Source organism: Podarcis melisellensis, assembly GCF_964234715.1.
Source record: "Podarcis melisellensis genome assembly, chromosome: 1".
NCBI lineage: Eukaryota > Metazoa > Chordata > Lepidosauria > Squamata > Lacertidae > Podarcis > Podarcis melisellensis.
This window is the reverse complement of record NC_138528.1, coordinates 51,190,463-51,215,879: the sequence shown is the minus strand read 5'-3', so window position 1 is coordinate 51,215,879 and position 25,417 is coordinate 51,190,463. Positions and strand designations below refer to the sequence as shown.

General features: G+C 43.3%; 1 protein-coding gene and 1 long non-coding RNA gene across 2 annotated transcripts in view; both read right to left on the bottom strand.

The window, feature by feature from the left end:
- Positions 1 to 19,379, bottom strand: part of SYT13 (synaptotagmin 13) — a 29,527-nt gene extending 10,148 nt beyond the window's left edge. Inside the window, exons 1-4 of the mRNA XM_081891858.1 lie at positions 18,825 to 19,379; positions 12,123 to 12,345; positions 9,589 to 9,723; positions 8,422 to 8,735 (exon numbers count right to left, since the gene is read on the bottom strand). Of these exons, the coding sequence (XP_081747984.1) occupies positions 8,422 to 8,735; positions 9,589 to 9,723; positions 12,123 to 12,345; positions 18,825 to 19,007 (855 nt within the window). The 5' untranslated portion in view covers positions 19,008 to 19,379. The remainder of the gene's footprint in view (positions 1 to 8,421; positions 8,736 to 9,588; positions 9,724 to 12,122; positions 12,346 to 18,824) is intronic.
- LOC309359057 overlaps positions 1 to 23,184 on the bottom strand; it is a 51,304-nt gene extending 28,120 nt beyond the window's left edge. Inside the window, exon 1 of the long non-coding RNA XR_014163710.1 lies at positions 23,057 to 23,184. This is a non-coding gene — a long non-coding RNA (uncharacterized lncRNA). The remainder of the gene's footprint in view (positions 1 to 23,056) is intronic.
- Positions 23,185 to 25,417: the final 2,233 nt, after the last annotated feature.

Genomic DNA, 25,417 nt, shown 5'->3' with positions numbered 1-25,417 from the left:
TGTAAAAAAATTAAATATTTAAATCCTGCTTAAGAGTTTTAAAGCAATACAGTTTGATATCAGCTTGCCGAATTTGGTGGCCAACTAGTCAGTGGCCCTGGATGGACATCCCTGCTTACATCAGTAGTTTCATTTTGCTACTTCTTTAGGGCTTGAATGACCATTACATTGTAGATCAAGGTCACATCCACACTTCTGCTTCTCCTGCCACTTTCCCCTGGGAAAACCTGCTGCTTACCACTGAATTGGAACAAATGTTTTTGGGAATATCAGTTTTTCCATGGATTGTCATTTGCTCCAATTCAGAAGTAAATAGTGGGGGTTTTCCCAGGGACAAACAAACAAAAAAACCAGTCAGACCCATGCCTAGAAAGCACAAGGCAAGTGGAAAACCTCTCAGATTCATGCTTTCTAGGCACAGGACAAGCAGAAGTGTGAACGAGCCCCAAGATAGATGAGCATCAAGATGTACATGGAAACACAGAACCACAGAATTGTAGAGTTGGAAGGGATCCCGAGGATCATCTAGTCCAACCTCCTACAATGCAGGAATATGCAGCTGTCCTATATGGGGATCGAACCTTCAACATTAGCTATTGGTGAAGGCTGCTTACATATGTAGGTCTCCCTTTCTACACCGGAGTGGAGCAGATATTTCACATCTTATTTATGTCCAATTCATCAGCATCTGGGATTGTTGGACAGGGGGTTCAGGCTAAGAGGCAAACATCTGAAAGTTTGCATGCACATTTTGCATTGCATCCCCACAATGCTGTGCTTAGACATTTTTAGAGAGTTTCAAAAAATGCAAAAGGAGGCGAAATAAATATACTGTTCTGGGAGGCATCAAGAAGACTTAAAACGCTCCCATTATCTTTCTGTGAAACATTGCCCTCTGCTCTCCTGCTAGCTGTTGATTGTGTTATGTGAGCTGCTACAGTGACAGTTCTAGCACACAGCACTAAAGCATAACTCATATCCTTGCTGTGATGACAGCAATTAAAGGCAGCATTTGCACAGGAGCTTTAATGTGTCGATGAGCAGTGACAACAAGAGAGGGGAGGAAGAGGCTTCTTGGCAAGTAAACCAAACATAGGGGTGTGTTTGTGTTGCAGAAGCTTAAGATTGATTCATAGGCTCGGGCAGTTAGTAGCTTCTAGGGATGTGACACATTTCACTATGAATGGGGGGGGGAGGGGAAACATCTGAACTGAATGGGGCCAACTTGATTCAAATTTCATTTGTTATTATACAAAGGATGCGAGTACTGGTAATTAATGGATACAAAAGGATACAGCAGAAAGGAAAGAGAGAGACAGAAACCAATGTAATTTTTCTTAGTGAATAAGGAAATCAAGGTAACTTTAATAAATTAAAAATAAATGAATTTAGCAAATTAGTAATGGAGTCGGTTTAAATAACAAAATTCTTTCAGGAACCTCCCTTCTTAGGTGCAACTTTTATTAGGAAATTCAATCTAAATTGAATTATTTGCATATGTTAATAGAAGAGACACTGGATATTATCAGGTGAGTTGGCTTGACACTACACTGAAATGCATACCTAGGCTGCAATCCTATAGTCCCCGGGAGAATGTGTCAGTCCCCACAAGATGAATAGGATCTATCCCCTGATGCTGGAATAGAGCTCCAACATTAGAGAGGAAAAGCTGCCTTTGCTACTAGCTCCTCTGAAGCCCTGGATGTTGGAGTTTTGATGTCCAAAGGGCCCAACAGAGCATGTGCCAGAGGCAAGCTGAGACCTGGTTGGGACATGAAGGATTCTAAGCCCTCCTGGCTCCCTGTCATTTCCCCAAATTTGGGGGGAAATTTAAAGATGCTTTTTGAGTGTGTCTAAATCTTAAGTGTGTCTAAATCTTTCCAATAGGAGGGAATATGTTTTTTAAAAAATGTAATTTAAAACAAACAGGCCATGGAACACATGAAGGAATGCAAGATTGTTCCGCTGTCTTCACTCTGCCTGTTCTGCCCCTGCAAGGCCCGCAGAAGGTGGTTAAACCACCTTTATGTCCTTTCTCACCTCCCTTAGGATTATAGCCTTTATGAACTATAAGCTTAGCTGCAGCATCTTTTTAAATGAACTGTCAGCTGTGCTCATCACTTCTTCCTTGGCAATTGGTGAGAGAGCAGTTTCGCTAGCTTCTCTGAGCAAAGGCAGACCTTCTTAAGGATCACATAGTGTTACTGGGTGTGTTTTTTAAAACTCTCCTTTGTCCCTTAGTTATTGACCTTGTAGACATCTGACCTTTCTTTCTCTCAATTTCATTTGTCCGACTCTCTACATATATCCCCAAACACAGAACAATTGCAGTGGCAATTTATCTCTCTCCCAACCCTTTTAAGTGAAAGCCATATGTTACTCCATTAGGGAATCAGCTGATAGAAAAAGAAGGGGCATAGAAGCAGGAAGAATGAACATGTGTGCTTTTAAAACATGCAACAATGACTAGAAAAGACAAAGGAATAAGGGGATGGCATTTTCTTCAATAATCCTATATACTAAAAGCAACTCATTTTCAATGTATCAATATTTATGAAGTCAACTTGACACCATTCATGTACAAGAAGAAGGTATTAGAGACTTTGGGAGAAATGCAAAGTTTGCAGGAGTACAAAAAATGGGAAACCCTTTATTTATTTATTTAAAAAAACTATGGGGGAGGGAACTCAAAACAGTGCAATGAAGGCTGGGCATATTCAGGAGTCATAACATGCAAAGTATATATTGGGGCTAAATAGAAAACTGGGGAAATGTGGGGGGTGGGGTGGAATGGAGTAACCTGGGAAAGGTGGCTGGCTAGAATCATGAGCAGGAGAACATACGGCAACATTTTATTGCACATCCCGCTTGTTTAATTTCTTTGCAGAAATTATTTTGTATGTTTAATAAATTCATCTACTGTCCTCATCAGAACTGGTTCTACGGCAGTTGTGTTCCTAACTGAAAAAAGAATAATCTCTGATAGATAATGTTCAACAGAGGGAAGATTACCGGGTATTTGAAATGACCTGTTACTCAGAGGACAAGGGAACAGAACTCCTCCCCGTAATCTTGCCTTTTAAGAATAAGAGGGATTCCCATTTTAAAAAATCTTAAGGACAGAACTAGATATTGTGAAAGACACAAAGCTGATGTTTTGTGCCTTTCATAATATCTAGTTTTGTCCTTAAGTTATTTTTTTAAAAAATGGGAATCCCTCACCAATTGTTTGGTGTCTTTTGAGTGACAAGAATAGCTTCATAACACACAGTGTTGCCCCCTACGCACTGGTTGCCCCCCCCCAAAAAAAACCTCAGGAAAAAGGACTTTAGATAAAATCTCTATAAATGGTTGTGGTGATTTGGAGGTTTAATCTGAAACCAAGATGGATTTGAGTTTGTTGTTATCTCTGTTATCTCTCCCTCTTTCATTATAGATGTCGACTTATTTTCTGGATATAAGTTCTGTATTATTTTGTTAATACTACAGTGGTACCTTTTCTGTATTAATTTGTTAATACTACAGTGGTACCTTTTCTGTATTAATTTGTTAATACTACAGTGGTACCTCAGTGACAGGCAATAAGAAAAAAAAATACAGTGGTACCTTGGGTTACATACGCTTCAGGTTACAGACTCCGCTAACCCAGAAATAGTACCTCGGGTTAAGAACTTTGCTTCAGGATGAGAAAAGAAATCACGCGGCAGCCACGCAGCAGCAGCAGGAGGCCCCATTAGCCTCAGGTTAAGAACAGTTTCAGCTTAAGAGCAGACCTCCGGAATGAATTAAGTTCTTAACCCGAGGTACCACTTTTTCGTTCACTTGGCTAGATGGTACAGATGGGGATAGTCATGTTCTGTCTTCTGGGAGTAGATACATTTTCTATGAAAAGCTAGCTGCCAACTTTATCTGCCTGGAATAACTCATGCCTCACGGTTAGTTTAGAAAGCCTAGCCTCTCCAGGGAAACTCAAAATGGAAGTATCAGCATTGATGCTGGAGATCTGAATGCCATTGACACATTCATCTCAATCCTCTCATCTGAGCCTCTGTTTAGAGCATCACTTTCTAGACTACTTTTGTAACAGGAGATAGAAGAGGCTTCTCTTAAATGATTGTTCATAGGGATGGATGAACTTATTTTATATTCAGTGCCGGTTTTTTTATTTTTTTTATTTTTTAAGAGAACTGGATTCATTTATCCTATTTGTTGATGAAGGTTATTGGAAAAATCATACAAAATTCACCTATTTTAAAAAAAACAAACCAAAGTATATAGAAGGCAATCCCAAGGCTTCCTCTTTCTTCTTTTAACATGCTTAGAACACCTCTGTGGTCAAACAGTTAAACAAACAAACAATTTTACAATGATTCCAGGAAGCAACTCCATACCATAACAGGCATAATACTTCTTGGAGAATTCTTCTTGGAGAATTATATGGAGAAAAAGATGGGTGCCCCATGCACCTATAGGAGCAGCCATCTTTCCCCCCCCCATACAATGTCCTTTGAAGGTTACTGTGAAGATCAGCTGGATCTGCTCATCAAATTGCATGACTGGCCATTAGCATCTCTATTGAATGGTATAAAATATTTTGATCAAAATAAACAAACTGAAAGTTAATTTTCTGGATAATATTTCCAGTTAACTTAAAACAAGCAAAGGGTTAGATACTGGGACTTCAAAATGATAGCAACTAAGTAGGTCATACTGCTCAAGACCGCACTGAATTCCATCCCTCTGCTAGCTTACATAAATACTGAAATAGGATGAACTTAGCCCATCAGGTTTTAAGAACCGAATAAAAATCTTTGGGGGGTGAAAGGTGAAAAATCCAGCACCTTTTCTTCCCACTAATAAAGGTGGAACAGGCCCCATCAGTACAGCCCTCCTGCATGCATCTTACTGCAGTTCCCATTCATTCAAGTGGGGAAGAATTTCTCTCTGATGGATGTTGTGCTACAGTTTGGAGCTGCTTCCCACTCAGCTGTCTTGAAGACACTCCGAATCTGTCTGCCATGGCAGCTGCTTGTCTCACGGTGGAGTTGCCTCGGTGTTGTTTCAGTGAAACTAATGAGCCAAGAACCTTATATAAACCCAGTGAGCCATCCTTACGATGAGCGATAGATGAGGTGATGGCACAATACAATCATTTTATTTTATGTAAGCCAGCAGGAAGGAATGCAAGAGGAGCCTTACAACTTAGTCATGCCTGTGGTTTTTATGATCTGGCGAGTGTTGTCCTGATACTGAACCAGTCCTAGTAGGAATCAGTGTGGCCTTTCTGAGCTAGTTAGGAGCTCACCTCTGGGCTTTCATTGGAGAATAGCAAAGAGGACAGAGCCAGCATTATTATTTTTCAGCCATGCTGTTGCGAGGGCATGCGAAGCTTTAAAACAAATCCTAACGAGCTTGTTTCCGGAAGCGCGCTGACAAAAATAGTGCCTGCTTCTCTCTGATCATCTTGCTTGCTCCTAGCCTAGCTCTCAATTAATGATTCAGGACTTATGTTTAAAGCTCGCTGTGTAATGGCTGCCACTGTGAAGTCCCCGATGACGCAAACCTGGCTTTCTCTGCATATCTTCCGCATCGGAAACTGGGGCACACAACTCGAAGACAGTTAACCTGCTCCTTACAGGTTTGAAGCAGAATCTCTGCCTCGTCGCAGTTGTGTGGGTGGCTGTGAGGAAGGCCGAGTACAGGACAAACAATATTGCTGTCAGCCTTGAGATATAATTGGATACGATCGCCTGCGCTAACTATGCACGGGCAGTTTCTTGGCATTCTTGGTATTATTATCCGATCCTGGAGGCCATCTGCTAAGTTGACAGAGACCATCTGTTTCAGGGGTGCAATTAACCACCTGCTAGCTCTTGCCTCGGAGGAGGAGTAATTGGCCTAGTCAAGGGGCAGCACCTCATCTTGACAACCACAGGTTTCCAGGCTGGAAAGAGCTCCCTGGTACCCAGGGAGTCCATGAGGAAGAGCGGCTAGCCAACTAGGGAGGTTGGCAGGTTGGACCAGACACTATCTCTCAATCTGACCTGGTTCACAGGGGTATAAAAGGAGGAGGGGAACTATTTATGGATGTATTTTATTCTAAGTTTTATTATGGCCTTTATATCCCAGGACCATATAACACCGGTCCTAACATATCTACATTAGCTCCCAGCATAATTCAAAATGTTGGTGCTGACCTTTAAAGGCCTAAATGGCCTTGGCCCTGTATACCTGAAGGACCGTCTCCATTCCCAGACACTGAGGTCCAGCACTGAGGACCTTCTGGCGGTTCCCTCACTGAGAGAAGTGAGGTTACTGGGAACCAGGCTGAAGGCCTTCTCGGTAGTTGTGCCTGCCCTGTGGAACTCCCTCCCATCAAATGTCAAGGAAATAAACAACTATCTGACTTTTAGAAGACATTTGAAGGCAGTCCTGCATTGGGTTTTTAATTTGTTGGGCGGCATATAAATTATATTACTACTACCACTGCTGCTACTATTACTACTACTACTATTAAAGTTATGCATGGCGTGGAGAAAGCATATTTCCTCCTCCTCCTCAGGCCTCTAGAACCCAATGAAATGGAATGGTGGCAGAACCAGGACAGACAAAAGGAAGCATTTTTTTCCACACAGCACACAGTCAAACTATGGAATTTGCTCCCACAGGATGTGGTGATGGCCACCAACCTGGGCAGCTCTACAGCATATTAGACTCATGAAATATAAGGCTATCAATGCCTACAAGTCATGGTGGCTATATATTACCTCCAGTATCAGAGGCAGTATATCAATGAATACCAGTTCCTGAGAGTTGCTTAAGTTCATTCACTGTCTCATGTGATTCTATTTGGCCATTGTCTATCCTTTATAATTAATTTCTTAGTAAATGTGTGTAAGCCAAACCAGCCTGTCACATTATTGTTGTTATTACCAAATTCTCCTTAGTGCATGTGTTTCTGTTTATTTCCATTTCACACACTGCTTGTTACTGGGTTACGGTGCTCTTACATGCACAAGAACTCACATTTTGTCATTTATCATCATCAACATCATCACGATACAATCATGCCCTGTTGTTAAGAATCCATTATTGTGTCTGGCATGTGATGCTTGCAGCAAACCACATAGTGACCTTGAGGCAAAGTTGGGGGCAATTGTAGAGGTGGAGCAGTTTCCTCTCTCAAGCTTACTCCGTCCTCCCTGCCCCCCAAGCAGAAGCAGCTTAGGCAAGTGGAGTGGGTGAAAATTGGCTTTGGATTGGGTGAAAATTGACCCACAATATGGAAGTTTCCCATGCCCAAACCAGCCTACTCTGCAAAACAAAGTTTGCTGCTCTGTAGGCAGTATAACCTACAGGCACTGAATCTGTGCCCACAAATGAACCACAGAGTAAATCCCTTTTAGTATTTAGCAAAAACAAAACAAAAACACACTCTGGAGCTCCTTGTCTGAAATTTGACAGGCATCTTACTCAGGAAACCTCTCTCTGCTACAGTGGTACCTCCAGTTACGAACTTAAATCGTTCCGGAGGTCCATTCTTAAGCCGAAACCATTCTTAACATGAGGCGTACTTTCGCTAATGGGGCTTCCCGCTGCTGCCGCACCACCGGTGAGCAACTTCCACTCGCATCCTGGGGCAAAGTTCGCAACTAAGGGCATCTACTTTCGGGTTAGCGAACCATGTTACCTGAAGCATTTGTAAAGAGGAGGGTACGTAACCCGAGGTTCTACTGTATTTGCGGACCAATTGCCCACAAAACTCTAGGGATGATAAAGTGGTTCCTTCTTCACCCACCCTAAAACTCTACATGCTGTCCTTGCAGGAAAACCATTGCAGATAACCTTCTGAACTTTTGCAGGATACATATACTCAGAAGGGCCTCCCATGTCTGCAAATTTATCCAAAGTTATGTCAAAAAAAATAAAGACATAGTAAATGTTTCCATTTAAGGAACAAACAAATCAAAATTAAAAGTGTCCAGCAACACACACACACAAAAACCCCCTAGATGTATTTGCCTATCATTTGCAGCATTTATCCTCTTTGGAGAAACTATAGTGCCTACAAATTTTATCCACTTCTGTCAAAAGGGAAGCTTTTATAGTGGTTGGGGTAAATTAAATCTTGTTTTTCCTAACAAAAACTCAGACCCAAAGTCTAACTGGGCAGGTCCTGAATCACTTCAGAATGAGGCAGTTACTTTTCCAAAGCATGACATCAACTCCAGACTGAATCTTGTGGCCAAAGGTTTCAAGAACAACCTTGCAATTATTACTATGTAGTAAAATGCATTCAGGACTCTAAAGTCCTTGAACAGTGTCCACATTTGGGTTCAGCATCATCGGCACACAGCATATTCACTCCCTCCCAGAGAATACAATTTGTTTGGATAATAGCTTATATAATTCATAGGATACCTTGTCAAATGTTTTCATCTTCTCACACTGTACTGTTCCATATGGCTCCCCCACATTTGCCAGACTCGGTTTAATTTCCCCCACGATGCTGTGCCTAGAGAATTTATCACAGTTTCTCAAGGTGAGAGTCAGCATTGCCTCAGGTAGCTCCTCCTCCTTTACTGGAAACAGTAGAGCTTCCTCCCAGACAATCTGGGGCTTCTTCTTCTTCAACACGGTTTGAGCTTCTGAGGTGCTGGACTTGGTCACCAAAGTGCCTAGGATATAGCAATCACAGCCATTGTTCTGGTCTCCTGCTGCACTTGCATATGTAGCTGCAGAACCAGGGAAAGAAAGATAAACTGTACTTAAAATGAATACCAAAGTACTTTCAGGAGAAAAATTGCCGTTTTTCTCTTTCAGCATTTTGATTTAATAAAAACGATTCAAACCCATCCTTGTGCAAGGATAAAGGTTCTCTCCCCCCCGCCCACCCTTATTCCCAGTAATTGGTGGTATTTGCATCTCTGAGATCTTATGATAGTTTGGAAACTTCAATGGCAGTGAAAAAAGGAGTAAGAGAGTGTGGTCCAGCGAACTGTTCGATTTGAAATCTGAATTTAAATCCCAGGTTTGCTTTCAGCTCATTGGCCCAATCAGATGTTATAATCCTGCTAGAATGAACCATGGTTTAGTGGGCTGCAAATGACCTATGTGCCTGCCTGTGCACTCCCTCCACAGTTTCCCAGGACCCCTGAACCAGGAAATTGTGGCCGAAGGGCTTTAAGATCCTGGTTTGTAGGGAGCCCTTAATAGCAGTTCAAATACCAGAGAGAAAGCTGTGATTTAAGAAACCTTTTGCTCAAGCAGCATGTATAAAGGGAAGAAGGGAGAGGCAAGGAGAGAGCGCAGGGGCACACACATTTATTACTGGTCCACCAAACTGCAGTTTCTTTGCACAAGGCTCAAAATGTCTTGGCTTCTGCTTGCCATCTGTAAAACAAGATCTTCAGTTACATGCCTCATGGGGGTTTTATATATGAAATGAGATGGTAACAAAATGTGGGATCCTAAATTTGTTATGGATCTGTTTACTACTCATATCTGTAAGGAGAGCTTGTTGTATGATTTTGCTTTCAAATGAAAAGTTGCCACAACTGATAAAATGCAAAGACATAGGCTCCTTACCTTCAAGAAAAGCAACACACAGTGCATCTTTCTGTTGGTTGTAGCCAAGAGAATAGCGAAGTTCTGGGACTTGGTTGCAGCCACCAGCTTTCTCGGGGTTCAGACACTCAGTGACACATACATCTTTCACTCCACCTGGAACACACACGGGTCTTTTAATAAGAGGATGCCTCTTGTTGCAGTCAAATTTGGCTACATTTGCTTTTCCTCTTTGATTACATCCTATCAAATTGACTTGGCATTCCACCGTTGTTTTGTGTTTCTAGCCATACCATTGGAACTATCTTTTATTGATAGCAAGTTCTTTATCTTGGCTCTATTCAAGATTTTTAGGCTGTATGGAAATTTAAAATATGTGATTCAGGTAAAAATATGCTATTTCAAGAATAGCAAAGCCAAGCACACAGAAGAAGCCTACTATAAGAGGGAAGGAGGGTGGGAGACCCAGTGACAAACTGGGTGAGGAGGCCCAGGTAGGCCTTGATTTATCCTTCAGGAGTGGATCCACAGGTGCAGTTGGCCCCACCCCTAGGGAGGGCCTGTATCCCAGCCTGCCTGTGATTGGTCAGTGCACAAAGCAACAGGCCACACACACTAGCCAGGCCTCCCACCCCAGCATGCTGCCAGGTTGAGATGGGGGCCGAGGCCAGTCTGCAATGTTGCCTGACCGTCAAAGGTAAGCTGACTTGGCATGAATCGATGGCCCTTTTATAGAAAGTGACATTTCAACAGATTTTTAATATATTTTTGCAAGGTTAGATTTATCATTTTCAATAGACATTAGTTAAAATGTCTAGATCTTGGTCCCCCTTCATTCTAGATATATTTTATACCACTCACTTTGGAACCTTGGCCACAGATTTTAGATGGAAAAACCCCCCTCAAAGGACTTGCAATAACTTGATTCAAGGTTTTAACCTTCTTTCCCCCTTTGGACACCTGACCTGCATGCCATTTTACAAGCTGCTCTTTCAAGAAATGGACAAAAGCCTCTCTTGCTCACTGTACTACTAAACTTAGGGTTTGCACTTTGTTTGCTGCCTGGGGATGATAGGAGCTGCTGTTAAAAACATCTGGGTGGTACAAGGTTTGGGGAAGACTCTTTTGGACTTTTGTGACTAGAGTCCACTTCATCAGATGCCTCACATGAGATCAAACTATGTACAGCCTCAAAGGAACAGACAAAACTGGTGAAATCCGTATGAACGTTGGTTGAAAGCTTTGAAACCCAAGGAGAAGCTGCTCAGGAATGTAGGAAGATAAGAAGCTGCCTAATATTGACTCAGACTCTTTGGTCCATTGAGCTCAGTAGCTCTCCAAAGTTTCAGATGGCAGATGTTTCCATCTGTAATTGGAGATGCTGTAGACAGGACCTGGGACCTTCTCCGTGCAAAAGAGGTGCTCAGTGAAAGAGCCATGGCTCTTCCGCTCCTCAAAATGTGGTGGATTTAATCCCCCTGTCTTAGCATAAAATGGAATATTGAATTGTATGGACTACAGCTCCGTAGCTTGATGGTTTGATTCATCAAAGCAATGCTTATGCTCTAAATTGTTTGAAATGCTTTTAACCAGGCTCTCCTGGGATCCAGGATGCAGGACTTCAACACCCTCCCCTCTTCCATAGTCTATTCTCAAAGCAACTGTTCCTGTTGAGCATCAGACCATGATGCTCTGGAGAGCGTTTGTTTCCCCTCTTTCCCTCTCTGCTATCACAGTCCTTGCACACACACATTAAAAAATTTATATTCATTAAAAACCCGAATCCTTGTAGTGGAATAAATTGTTAAAGGAAATCACATTAAATACATGTATTTATTTTACATATGCAAATCATTGGGCTCAGTGGAGAACTATTTGGAATCTGATTTCTTGTTTTTAACATTAATTGGGCGAGGAATATTCAGAGATTCGCTACAGTTCTTACTACGTACTGAGCTGTCAACAACTGTTACACATTTAAAGCTCTGGTCCTAGAGTTCTCCCAAGGCAGATATGCACAATTCATCCTAGCCTATCCTTTCCCTAAAACACTTCTCGTTATTATTTCATCACTGGGTCAGTAGTAGCTGAAGCAGTGGCATTATGCCCTGAAGAAGCTGGGGAAACCAAGTGCCGAATGATTTCTGAGGTTAAAAATAAATTTCTCTATAAACCATGTACATGCCTGCTAGAAAATCCCCAGGAAAACAGAATGATTGGAGCTGTCACAAGAAAAAGATGTGCTCTTAACAGGATGGTTGTGGACAGGGAAAAATCAATAGGGCTGCTGAACATTGCTAGAGAGGAATACAGAGAATTTGCTCCAAGTTACAATAATCTAAATTATAGGATTGATTTGTACACTTTTTGCACTGGAGCTCTAAACTTATATTGAACTTGCACTAAACCCCCCCCCAACCCTCCCACTTAATCTTAAAGACTTCACTAATTTGCCAATTAGTCATTTGCACTGGGAACTGAAATCAGAAAGAGGAAACAGTGTAGTCACTAATCTGAATTGGAAGCAACCACATGTAGTTTGGCAAGGTGCTCACCATTTTGAGGGAGAATGAATAACTCTTCATTGACACGTATGTTCATTCTTTTCTCATCCAGAGCTGTAGGCTTCCCCTTGCTTGGCTCTTTCATCCTCTTTAAGGTATAATCTGCACAGTTAACAATTTCCGATGTGGTCACTACTGGCTTCGGATCATAGATATGTGGAAACTTGAGGATTGTCCTGGGCTGTACAGCTTCTGCTGTCTTCTCAACATTGAACTGAAATGAAAGAACCCCATCAATTATACTGATTGCATTAATTCAGAATTTCTAACATGGTGTTTCTTCAACAGAGGGCAGGCTTATGAAGGCTGACACTGTACTGACAGAATTCACAAGGGTTCATAAATCAAAGGCAGTTTGTTTTTAAATAAATTCACCCATGGCTATTGCTTCCATAATCCTATTTTTTCCTGGTTTTCTTATTCTTTTTAGATGCTTTCCTCCCACTCTTCATCCTTCTCTCTGTTATGGATTGAATGGTCCTTTTTCTGTTATGGATTGTTCTATTATGGATTCTGTTATGGATTGTTATGGTCCTTTTGTTCACATTTTTATGTGAATCTACCTAATTCACACTCCCTGAAACAAAACAGAAACAGAAACACAGCTATCCTTTGAAATTCACACTTTTACAAATTTCACAATTGTTTTCCAACCAGAAATGTTTATGTTAAGTGCATACAAAAATGCACACCTTAGCAAGTATAACATATAAAAATGCATTATGCTTGTTCAACTTGCCTAAACAAATGTGTATATTAGGAAAAATGAAGATGAATACTTTTTTATGCCCTGTGTCCTGGAGAAAATAATCCCTGGAGCTGGGGTATTTGATTGCCAAGCTGAATGCCGAATGAGGGTACTCTAGCTCCCTATGGCACTGCACTGCGTCATGCCAGAATAACAGCATAGTATTACCATTTGTTGCCATGCAGTGGTGTAGCGTGGGTTGCTGGTGCCCAGGGCGAACAAGCCACCATGCTGCTGCTGTAGTGTCTCTCTCCCCCCTCAATAACCCAGGGCCACATTGTGCTGCCTGTCTGCCCACGCAGAGGGGAGCCCTGTCAGCTGTCACAACCCTTGGCAGAATCTTCCTGATGCCCATAGGGAGGAGAGCTGGGCCAGGCTGCACTGGGGTTGCCCCTTGCCCGCCTCACTCTGTCCCTGCCTGCACACTGTGGGTCTGTGCTCCTCTGCTACCAGAACAGGGATCCCTGCAGAAGCCTGGGCCTGCATGGGGGCATCTGGTGGTGCCCTCTCATAATTTTGTGCCATGGCCCCCTCCCACACTACACCACTGTTGCCATGCAGCCTCTCTTGCATGGCTCACAGCTTGAGAGCACCTCAGAGTTAGTAATAATAGGACAATAACTCCATTTCCCCTGGACACCTAACACTGGATTACATAAGGACATTTCCTGTATGCTGTACAGAAGAGGTGAGGGATCTGTGGCTCTCCGGATGTGGGATTTTATCTCCCATCAGCCCATGACAGCAGAGCCAATGGACAGGAATGATGGGAGTTTTAGTCCAGCAGCATCGGGCAGGCCGCAGGTTCTCCATCCCTGTTGTACACCTTTGTTTTTTCTATCATCCCATTACTCAATCCCATGACAGGTAATTTGTGAAGTGGGCCACCTAGTCTAAGGAAGATTGCTCCGTTCCTGCAATCCCTTCCCCCTTTTGATTAGCTTCAAAGCGGACCAATGTCTGGTTGCTATAGTTAAAAACATCTAACATTTAAGGAAATGTGGTTTTGGATTTTTTCCTTTTTCAAGTGCCTTCCTCCTTGTTTTAAGCTACGGGAAGTAGGGGGCTGATAGATGTACAAGCTTTATCCCTTGTATATGCAAGGTTGTGTCCACACAAATAACATTTCCAATGTTCAGACGGATGCTTTTGGCTACAGCACAAGTCAGGGTGTGTGATTGTGTTGTAGTATATTTTATATCAGGCATGTAGCTGTGGGCTCGCCTTGCAGTGGAGAGCACGAGACATGAGCTATTGTTGCTGCCATCATTTTGTGCCAAAAGCCAGACACTCCACCAGGCAATCCATCATTGCATAACAACCGACAGCCCCCAGGGGAGCCATACACAAGTGCTGTGGGGACCAATCCGCCTCTTTTCCAGCTGCATCTGCTTTTGTTTATTGTGAATACTACAAGTTCTGCTTCTCAAATTGTGACAGCTGATGATTTAAAAGAGTCTTCCATCCCCTTTGCAAATGGAAATGCAACCACCACATCTTAAATAAGATGATATGTACAGGTTTGAAATATGAGAAGCCCTGAAAGCACAACCTTTCTGCGAGAGAGAGAGAGAGAGAGACTGGATTGGTTGCTAGGGTTGAACAAACACCAACTGACTCAGAATAGTAGATTCCCACTGTAAGCCAGCCCATCTCAAAACACCAAACCATATGCAAAATATATTTTTGTTAGGTAGATTTCTTAGAACTGGAGAAGCTGAATTTATTATTTTCGATTTCTTTTGCAATGCATGACATTTCTTGCAGTGTAGAAAGGCTACAATACAATTATGTGTGAAAAACATACTCTAGCTTCCCCTCCATGACTGTGTCACAATCCCCGATATTGACAAGATTCAGCATCTGTGTTCCAAACATTGTTCTCTTCCCACTGATGGAAAACTATAATAGTGTATATGTGCTAAGGAACTGATGAAAATGGATACAGATAGAATACACTTCCCACACAAACAAATCCATCCGAGGCTTAGGTTTGAAACACATATGCACTTGTTCTGAAGCAGACGCTTGGAAAAGGAAGGCTTGTTCCTGGCCAGAGAAGCCTGGTTATTTTTGAAAACAGAAGGAGGGGGAAAAAATCAGAATTACGCAGGCAAGTTATCTAAGGATATCTTCCACCTTCAAAGACAGACTGCCTCTTTATCATGTAATTACAGTGCCAATTCACACATTCATGTTCCTCGCTTGTCGGTGGCAGCATTCAGCATTGACTGCAGCAGCTAGACTAGTGACTGGGAGTGGCCGCTGGGACCATATAACACCGGTCCTAAAGGATCTTCACTGGCTCCCAGTACATTTCTGGGCACAATTCAAAGTGTTGATGCTGACCTTTAAAGCCCTAAACAGCCTCAGCCCAGTATACCTGAAGGAGCATCTCCACCCTCATTGTTCAGCCCGGACACTGAGGTCCTCCTCTGAGGGTCTTCTGCTGGTTCCCTCACTGTGAGAAGTGAAGTTACAGGAAACCAGGCAGAAGGCCTTCTTGGTAGTGGCACCCTCCCCGTGGAACACCCTCCCTTCAGATGTCAAGGAAATAAACAAGACATCTGAAAGCAGCCCTGTTTAGGGAAGTTTTTAAGGATTGATGCTTTTATTATGTTTTTTGATGATGATGATGATGATTAACTTGAACGGGTGAAACAGCCACTGTAGCCCTACCATTACAGAGAGACATTTCACAAGACAAAGGAGGAAAAGTGAGAGTCAGTATGGGATTTGTGAGTGTATCATTTAGGACCAGATGTATGTGTGCCAGACTGTGTGAAGTAACGACCTCTGATTTCATCTGGCTGGGAATAAGCTTTAATGAAGTTGGTGCACAGGCTTCTGAGTAAACACTTAAAAGATTTCCAGAGAGATGTTAGTCTGCTGCAGCAAAAACAACAAAGACTATTTAATTTTGTTATGGCATAAGCTTTTGCAGACTAGACCATAGTTAATCAGATACATGATCCTCAGTAATCAGGTATTTTCAATGCATGGGTGCAGAGAGGAAAAGAAAGGTTTGTGACAACACAACTAAAGCTTAAATCCTTTGGACATCTATCATTTTTGCTTATGCTGGCAAGGGCTTTGGTTACTGTAATTTAATAATATCTGGCTTCCCTAATTTAAAACCCAGTTTTATTGTCACTGGCTGTACTTCTTGGATTCCATTGCCACTTAACTGCAGACTTTATCTTCTTTTTCTTTACACCTATGTGCAGAATGTGCATGGCAACTGTGGCTCCCACTTCATGCATCTCATGAAGCGGGCTCTAGTTTATGAGATGCAACAATAAGATTTGCTCATCTCTGAAATGCAAAAGATCATTAACTTCAAGCACAACAGAAGGATTAGGAGTGCTTATGATTAGGGTTGCCATATTTCAAACAGTGAAAATCTGGACAGGAAGGTTTGTTTCATTTTTAGTTTTGCCCAAAGTTGTTTTTTGACCATTTTGAGCTATTTTTATGGAAAATTGGCACTCCCAGACACTTTTGACAATTTCTACCCAAACACTGCTGCCGAATGCAGTGTTCCATATATGTCTAGGCAATCTGGATGTATGGCAACCCGAAAATAAGTGCTGGCTTTGGTATTTGTCTGGTTCCATTTAAAAGTGGTATTCGCTTATGGACTTTTAAAAATGAAAACTGCATCAAAATTTGCCATGAGGATGAGTGATACAGTGGTACCTCAGTTTAAAAACAGCCCTGTTTACGAACTATTCATTTTATGAACTCCGGAAAACCGGAAGTAGTGTCCCAGTTTGTGAACTTTACCTCAATCTAAGAACAGAAGCTGAACGATGGAAGGGTACCGGCGGCGGGAGGCCTCATTAGGGAAAGCATGCCTCAGTTTAAGAACGGTTTCAATTTAAGAACGGATTTCCGGAACAGATTAAGTTCGTAAACCGAGGTACCACTGTAGTAGGGTTATACAGCCGTACCTTGGTTGCCAAACTTAATCCATTCTGGGAGTCCTTTCGACTCCCAAAACGGTTCAAAAACCAAGGCACATTTTCCAATTGGCTGCAGGAGCTTCCTGCACTCAAGTGGAAGCTGTGGAAGCCGCATCAGACATTCGGCTTCTGAAAAACGTTCGCAAACCAGAACATTCACTTCTGGGTTTGTGGTGTTCGCGAGCTAAAATGTCTGAGTATCAACACACACCCTTCCTCCGCCCCTGACAGCAGGGCATGCTGACATCACTTGCGCATGTTGGGAGGTGTGCACACAGCTGCTGCAGGATTTTGTGGGGGCCTGGACCCCTCCTTGAAAATTTGGCTTCCCCTAGATGGTACCCCTGCTCCAAGAGTTCTGGCGTAAGTCTTTTCCAGCCAAACCACTGCAAACTTTTTTTAAAAAAACTGAGGGTACTAAGGACTGAACCAGGTACTTCTAACATGTGCTCCATCACTGAGTTAAATTCCTCCCCTTAAAAAAAATCTGACTTTTCCATGTACTTTTCTTAACTCCTCCACCCACACCCTGGAATCCAATCACAGAAGGCTTGTATAAGCAAGAGGAAAGAGCAGGGACATGGTATACAGGACTGCAATTAGTAAGATCAGATGACACAGTGTGGTGCAGCCATAACAAAGCCCTATTGACATACCCTCTCCACTATAGATATCACTGGGTAGTCCTGGGCTTATAACAAGGAGAGACTCATAGGTGTGCTTGAACAAAGGCTGTGAGTGCTCTGCCTCTCTCCTGAAACGTAAGGAGCCTAGTATGGACGTATATTTCACTACGGCTAAGCTTATACCAATGTATTTCTGTCGCTCTAACTGCACCACAATCTTGATCAATCTGATGTGGGGGAAAGTCAGCAGAAAGACTGAAAAGTGCTGACAATTTTTCCAACAAAGGCAATATATCATTTTAAGCAAAGAACAAACAAACAAAACATTTACATCTCAGAACAGGAATTAATAGCCACTTTCAGGGCAAGTTCCATCATTTATAAGAAACAAAGAGTTCTCAACTCAGGTTTCAGCCAGATTAGCCAAATATATATTGCTATTGTCGTTAAGACTGTTGTCAACTTATCCAGCAATAATATAATAGCCTGTGCAATAGGCCATGGATACCCATTTTCCAGATCAGCAACTGAGGCCAAAAGAGAATGATTTACCCATACCTACCCATTCAACAAGTCCATAACTGGGATGGAATCTGAACCCTTTCCTTCAAGGCCAGTTACCAAAATTATGTCAGATGGGCCACCCTCATTTCTGGTTACAACTGATATACTGTAATCACTTTGCTTCCACTCATTTAGGCAAACATTGTGAGCACACAATAAGCTAAACATGCATTATAAGTTAAGTTCACTACAGTGTAACAGGACTCTCCATAGCTGTCATGACATATGTCATAATTAGATTTCGACTGCCAGCTGGATAGGGATGCCTTATTTTAAAATTTCACAAACCTATTTCAGTATGAATATGTATATACACTAGTTAGTTACACAGAAGGCTTTTTGTGTGCAGCAGAAGCATATTTGCATACATGCATGGAAATGAAAAGATCAGTGGGCATTAGGAAACATTCAAGCATGATTACTGTGATTTCGGTTCTTTTTTCACTCGGCGTCCAGGCTCTTTATGCAAATCAGCCTGGTCTAGCCACCCAGACATTGTGGGATCCCTGTAGGTTTGCCACCCCTGCCTTCTCTCTCTCTTTCATAAAACAAAAGCGGGCTGTTGCTTTGGTAATCCCACACGCCACCTGAGACCCCTCCCTCCCCCCCCTGCCGCCTTCTGTCTTCCTCCCTGCACAGAAGTAGAGCTGCCCCCTGAAACCCTGCAAACACAGAAGCTTGCTATCAATCACAGTACATCACAAACCGGGCACCCCAGCTCAGAGCGCGCTGTTCTGAAGCCGCTGCATCAATGGGAGAAGAGTAGGGCAAAATCAATATGGTGCTTTACCTGCTGGACTGTCTGTAGTACGCTGGGCTTGGCATTTTCTGGGTCCTGATCTTGCTCCTTGTCTGAGGCTCCCTTCCCAGGTTGCTTACATTTGCACAGGCAGGTGAGACCGCATAAGGCAAGGAGGCCAGTAGCAGTCCCCAAGGTAGCTCCCAGAGCAATCACTGGGACAGACAAAACCATCGTCTCAGGCTAGGAAGCCACAACTTTACTCAGCCAGCACAAGCATCATCCACCTCCTTGCAGAATTTCTCCCAGTCTCAGCCTCTTTGGAAGAGCGCAATAGATCCCCTCCAGCAGCAGTGGACAGAGAAAAGTGATTCACAAGGAACTAGGGGGTTGCTCCTGCAGGGCTAGATGATCAGATAACCTCTCCATCCCTCCCGTGGGTATTTCTGGCTCAGTGCTCCAGGGGAAGCAAAGAGGAGCGGAGGAAGTTGCAGTTCCATCGCCTGCAGTCCCTTTCTGACTGCGAGCAGGCAGCTTTCATTGAAGCTCGTTCTCCAGCACCACTGGGGAAAGTCTGATGTACGATAGAGTCAGACGTCAGCAAGAAGGGGGTGGGCCGTGCTGGCCAACTCGCAGAAAGTGCATCCAAGCCAGTGACGGGAGACCCTTTAAAAGGGGCTTGCTGCAAAGTAGCTTGATGGGGTGGGGGGGGGGAAGAGAAAACACATTGCAATTATTGTCCACACCACACACACACCTTGTTCAAAATCGCATGACTGCTAAAAATAAGAAGCATAAAGTGCATCTGACTGACACTTGAGACAGATAGCCTTGGGAAAAAGATACAACAGGTGCTTTCGCATGCATTTCTAGCAGAACTCAGTTTCAGATAATCCAGGTCAAAACCGGCGTGATTACAATGTGGGAGGTGGCAGTGAATGTGATGTATAAGTCAGAATCTATAGAGTTTAATTGGCTGATCCAGTGAGGAAGCACTCTTCCGCAATGCCAATCCCCATCCCTCCACCCCAAAAAGATTACATTAGGTAACTGGAGAAGTGTACGAACATCCTCAGGCCAACCACCCTGAGCGTTTGTTTAATGTCCTGGCAGCATCCAGTATCTCTTTGGTGTTGAGGTCGGAGGTCAATAATCCCTCCGTGTTTTTTCCAGGATTTTTTCTTTCCAAGGAGGGAACGCAACACACAATCAAAATGTGTTTTTGCTGTAACATTGCTAATTTGGGAGTGTGTGGGGTGAATCCTGCCCCCTCAGTGCTGCTGCATATGCTGGGCTTATTTCTCAGCCAACACCCGATGGACTTTAGTCTGAAGGAGGCTGCTTCAGTTGTGCATAAGGTTTCCAACACGTGACAGGACGTATGTGATTGAGTTTTGTCAGGCTTATTTTAGCTTCATTCTCACAAACAGCAGGTGTGGTAGTAAGCTTTGTGTTTGGACTGTACCACTTCAGAGAGAAAGCGGGACTCATATGACATAGTACTCCCCCTCCTGCCCTATGCACATAAAAGAGCCATTCCCATAGAAAATAAACATGTCAGAAATGTTTCAACTGGCATTTAGTTTTAAGACATGCAGGGATTTATTGATCAATTTATTGGCTATAAGCAGAAGCATTCAGCGACGCGAACCTCCACTCGTAGTCTGAACCATCTGGGTTGAGAGTCCTGGAAGACCTGCTCCCTAATTTGCGGGCCTTTTTCCACCTGGCCTGAGAGAGCAGGGCCCTAACTGACTCCAGCTACTCTTGGGCCAGAGTATTGTTTAGGGGGTTTTCTTGGGGTGGTGAGTTGTTGCTATTATTGATATAATTTTTTGTATCTTTATTTTAGATCTTACTACGATTTCTGTGGAAATTGTTCATTCTGGTTGGGTACTTTTGGATGTTTTATTTATTGTTTATGACTACTGTGGTTATGTTTGTAATGATGTAATTTTTTATATGCTGTAAGCTGCCTTAAGCATGATTTTAATTTTGGAAAGGCAGCATACAAATAAAATGAATGCTTGATTGATTGATTGATTGATTGATTTAAAGGATATAACCCTCAGACCCTGTTACATCAGCTGTTTCTGAGAGTAAAGGTAAAGGGACCCCTGACCATTAGGTCCAGTCGTGGACGACTCTGCGGTTGTGACGCTCATCTGGCTTTACTGGCCAAGGGAGCCAACATACAGCTTCTGGGTCATGTGGCCAGCATGACTAATCCGCTTCTGGCAAACCAGAGCAGCACACGGAAACGCTGTTTACCTTCCTACCGGAGCGGTACCTATTTATCTATTTGCACTTCGTGTTATGTACTGAAGTTCTCACCCTGGGCCAGCAGGGGGATACTGTAGATAATTTTCACTCAGATCCACATATGCGAATAAGGAATTGAAAGTGATGTTGAGTGATTAGATAGTTACAGAAAGTTGTTACTGTTGCGTTGTAGTGGAGCTCTATATAAGCAGGCTGGCTGCTTCAGTTCAGTTCTGTTCTGGCCTTTGAATAAACAAGAGCTGTTTGAAGAATCACTGTGTTGTATGATATGTTCACCCACAACCTAACACTTGACTGCTAGGTTGGCAGGAGCAGGGACCGAGCAATGAGAGCTCAACCCGTCACAGGGATTCGAACCGCCGACTTTCTGATTGGCAAGCCCTAGACTCTGTGGTTTAACCCACCCACCACCCGCGTTACATCAGCTGTTTCTGAGAAGTAGGCCCTTATTTACCCAGGCATGACAAGCTGCAACTCGCAAAATTCCCTCTTCTACTCAAGCTTTCATAGTGTACAAAGAGCCTTATACTTCTTTGCTCACAGACCCCGAAATATCCTCTGGTTGTCTTTCAGAATAAGCCCAGCCTATAAACTGCCTTTTAATGTTACTGTTTTCATAATAATTTTGGATTGACATTTAAAATCAATGCTTCATTATCTTTTTATATAAGCTGCCTTCTGAGGGCTACTTCTAAAATGGCAACTTTGCAATACAGTACATATATGTCAGGCAATGAAACAATCTACTATATATTATGGAAAGTGGTTTGTCAGCCTGTTTGTCCATCTGTTCTCTGTGGGTTCAGCCACCTCTTGAGATATCACTGCCAAACTTGGCACAAGGGTTTCCAAGCTGGGGGCAGCAGTCGCTGTTGATGTTTGGCCACTGACCACCGTTTTGAATCAAATGGTGAACTCAAATGTGGCTTGGCATGACTTTGACTGTTTTCTTGGCATAGGTTCAGCCACTTCTTGAAATAATATCACAAAACCTGGCACAAGACTTCCCAAGGTGAAGGAAGGGCACCATTTTGAATCAAGATGCTGGAATGAAACACAAATTTGGTGTGACTTCTTTGGCATGACTTGCCATGACTTTGCCTGTTTTTTGTGGGGATGATTAGGGAGGTTGGAGAGGATATATTATTTAATGATATCCTTCCTGACATGTGCTAGCAAGTTCCATATTCTAGCAGAGTTCCAAACATCCCCCTTTTTAAATTACACAGCGATCAGCTTGTTGCTGACTCATCTGAGTCTTACTATTAAAGATTCCTTCCTGGTAAAATTCCTTCTAATCCTTCTTAAAAAGAATAAACACAAGAATCTGATTAATGATTAATATAAAAGTAGTTTACTCACAGATTCATTCATGTTCACAGATATATCCCTGAAGGCAGGCTTAGGTTACATAACAATTAGAACTATTCCATAAAGAAGTTAGTCCCCAGTGACTGCGACTAAGCAGTCACTTCTTCAAACACACAGCAACATACAAAACACACACTGATCAGAACATGGAGGCCGTGTGCACCTCCATGCTAGTACAGCAGACCACACCTTCTTCAAGTCACACGTAGTAGAAATCTGCCTCAGCTCAAGAGGAAACAGGAAGTCTTCTCCTGAGTGGTACAAAAAAAACATCCCGTAACATGTCCACTGCAGGAATGTTGTACATGACTGCAGTTTTACATCCCACATTTTTCAGCATAGATCCTGCCAATGCTTGAGATATTGTTGCCAAACCTGGCATGAGTTGGGGGTGGCAGTCTTCATTGACCTTTCAATGCTGGGCACCATTTTGATTCAAGGTGGTGAATCAAAATGTGCCTTTGGCATAACTGCCTGATTTTTGGCGTGATGGGTTGAAAAACCACAAATTGCACTACAGTGGTACCTCGGGTTAAGTACTTAATTCGTTCTAGAGATCCGTTCTTAACCTGAAACTGTTCTTAACCTGAAGCACTACTTTAGCTAATGGGGCCTCCTGCTGCCACCACGCCACCAGAGCATGATTTCTGTTCTCATCCTGAAGCAAAGTTCTTAACCTGAGGTACTATTTCTGGGTTAGCACAGTCTGTAACCTGAAGTGTATGTAACCTGAAGCGTATGTAACCTGAGGTACCACTGTACTTAAAAGTCAGAGTATCTTTGGGTTTCTACAAAGTCCCAGGCAGCACCAGGCAGTCCCTACTAGTCAATCACTAATACAGAGAGCCAGCCATCCTATTTGCTTCCACTTGGTGGGCTTCCTCTGGAGAGCACCAGTTTGAGGAAGGCTACAGTAGACAGCCTGAGGGAGCTGCCTGTTGTAGGGATGTGGCATGGGCTACAATATAAGGAATCAGAAGAGTAATCTCTCTCAAGTGTCATAGCAAAAAAAGACAATGAAGTGAATGCAATAAAGTGAATAGACCCAGTGAATTGACTCCGTAAATAGATAGAAATCAGGTGTGGGGCTCCATGTACAGAAGCGGAGTGTATCTACGGACAGAGAGCTGAAACAAAGGTCAAGGCAGTGAGTGAGGAGATGGGATTGGAAGCAGAGCAAATAAATGAGATCACAGATAATAGCTAAGGAGGAAATGGTAAAGTAAAATGAATGCAGCAGCCTGCTGTGCAGGGAGGGGGGTGTTACTGATTTCTTTAGCAGAAAAAAGAATCAAGGCAAGGCTGGGGAGCTGTGCACCCTAATGTCAGGGACTGTGCTGAGGAGGGATGCATTGAGGAGGAATGGTGGGAATCTCCCCTCCTCCTGCTCCTGCTCCTGAATCTTCCTAGGAGCAGGAGGGCAGTATAGATTTGGAACAGTGGTTTGCAGAGGGACATAGTTCAGAAGCAGAAGCTGGGAAATACTGGATGGGGAACAGCTAGGAGAAGAAACACTGAAAAAGAGAGGGTTAACAAATTCACAGTCTCTAGACCAGGGGCCAGCAAACTTTTTCAGCAGGGGTCTGGTCCACTGTCCCTCAGACCTTGTGGGGGGACAGACTATATTTTGGGGGGGAAATGATGCAAGCGCACCATGAGCCCTAGGTGGCTGCTTACCTGTGTTTTGCAAGTGGCAGGGGCTGGTGGCAGTGGCAGGACAATGAGTGGCACGCAAAACGGCTCTGGAGAGGGGCTGCTTGAAATGGCAGCTACTCAAGCGCTGCTGCTGCTGGCACCAACAAAGCCCAGCCCCCTTCTTCCTCTAGGCAGGGCAGGGAGAAGCAGGAGGAGGGAGGGAGGAGGTGCCACCACTGTGTGAGAGAGCGGAAGGGAGAGGGGAATAATGTGTGCGCTGGTGATCCACGCGGCAATTCATGGACTGTCCGTGGGCTGGATCCAGAAGGCAATCGGGCCTGATCTGGCCCGTGGGCCTTAGTTTGCCTACCCATGCTCTTGACAGCATTCCTCCACTCAGCCCAAGGTCAAGAAGATCTCAGAAAGTGTCAGAACAGAAAGCACAGAGGGTACAAACTCAATTTTCAAGATGTAGGAGTCACATAAATTAATAGGGATGGAAGGGGGTGTGATCCTTTATTGGGAGCACTACCATTTCTAGGAGATGTGTTCTTTGTTCTCTCCCTGTGATTATTAAAGTATCTCGTAAGGTGTTCCTTTCTTTGATCTTCTTAACTACTGCCATGGGGGGAGGGGAGGAAGTTGATTCCCCGAAGCCTGACCCCTGACTTCTATAATAGGAGATGCAGTCCAACAACATTTGGAGAGCCATAGGGACCGCAACCCTGATGTAGGTGTTACTACTGATTGGGGCTGGCCCACCCATGAGGCAGGGGGAGGCAGTTACCTCAGACATTCCAGTTTCACCTGAGCTGCCAAATGGGGAGCAACGTCCCTGCTACAGACCACTCAGCAATGCTGCCTCATTTGGATTCCAAACAGTGCCCCTCCCTTTCCAGAGCTAATATTTTTTTTAAAAATCTTGCCGCACCATCCTGCCTTTGTCACTTCGCCCTGCCAATCGGCATAGGGCCTGTGTTCCCCCTTTGTCGCTGGAAAGCATGTCAAGTTACTTCAAAGTAGCTGCATCCTGCATAGATCATTTTCAGATCACTGAAGCACCCAGTCCAGCAAGAAGATTCTCTGCCCTGGAACTTATTCCTACAAAATCAGCAATAAAACCGGTGATGGGGAGAAAAAAGATTGCATATGACTGATGCAAAAGTCATATGAACACCTTGGCTCTTTCTGGAAATCATTCATTGGCCTTATTTCCTATCCATGTACAACACTAGAAGACATGAATATATTAATACCCTTTTATGCAGAGCCTGGCTAAAAAAAAGAGCTGATTGCTTTCCTTCTCAAACTTGCCCTTCAGCTTCTATTTCTAGAATGACTAGAATTTTATATGA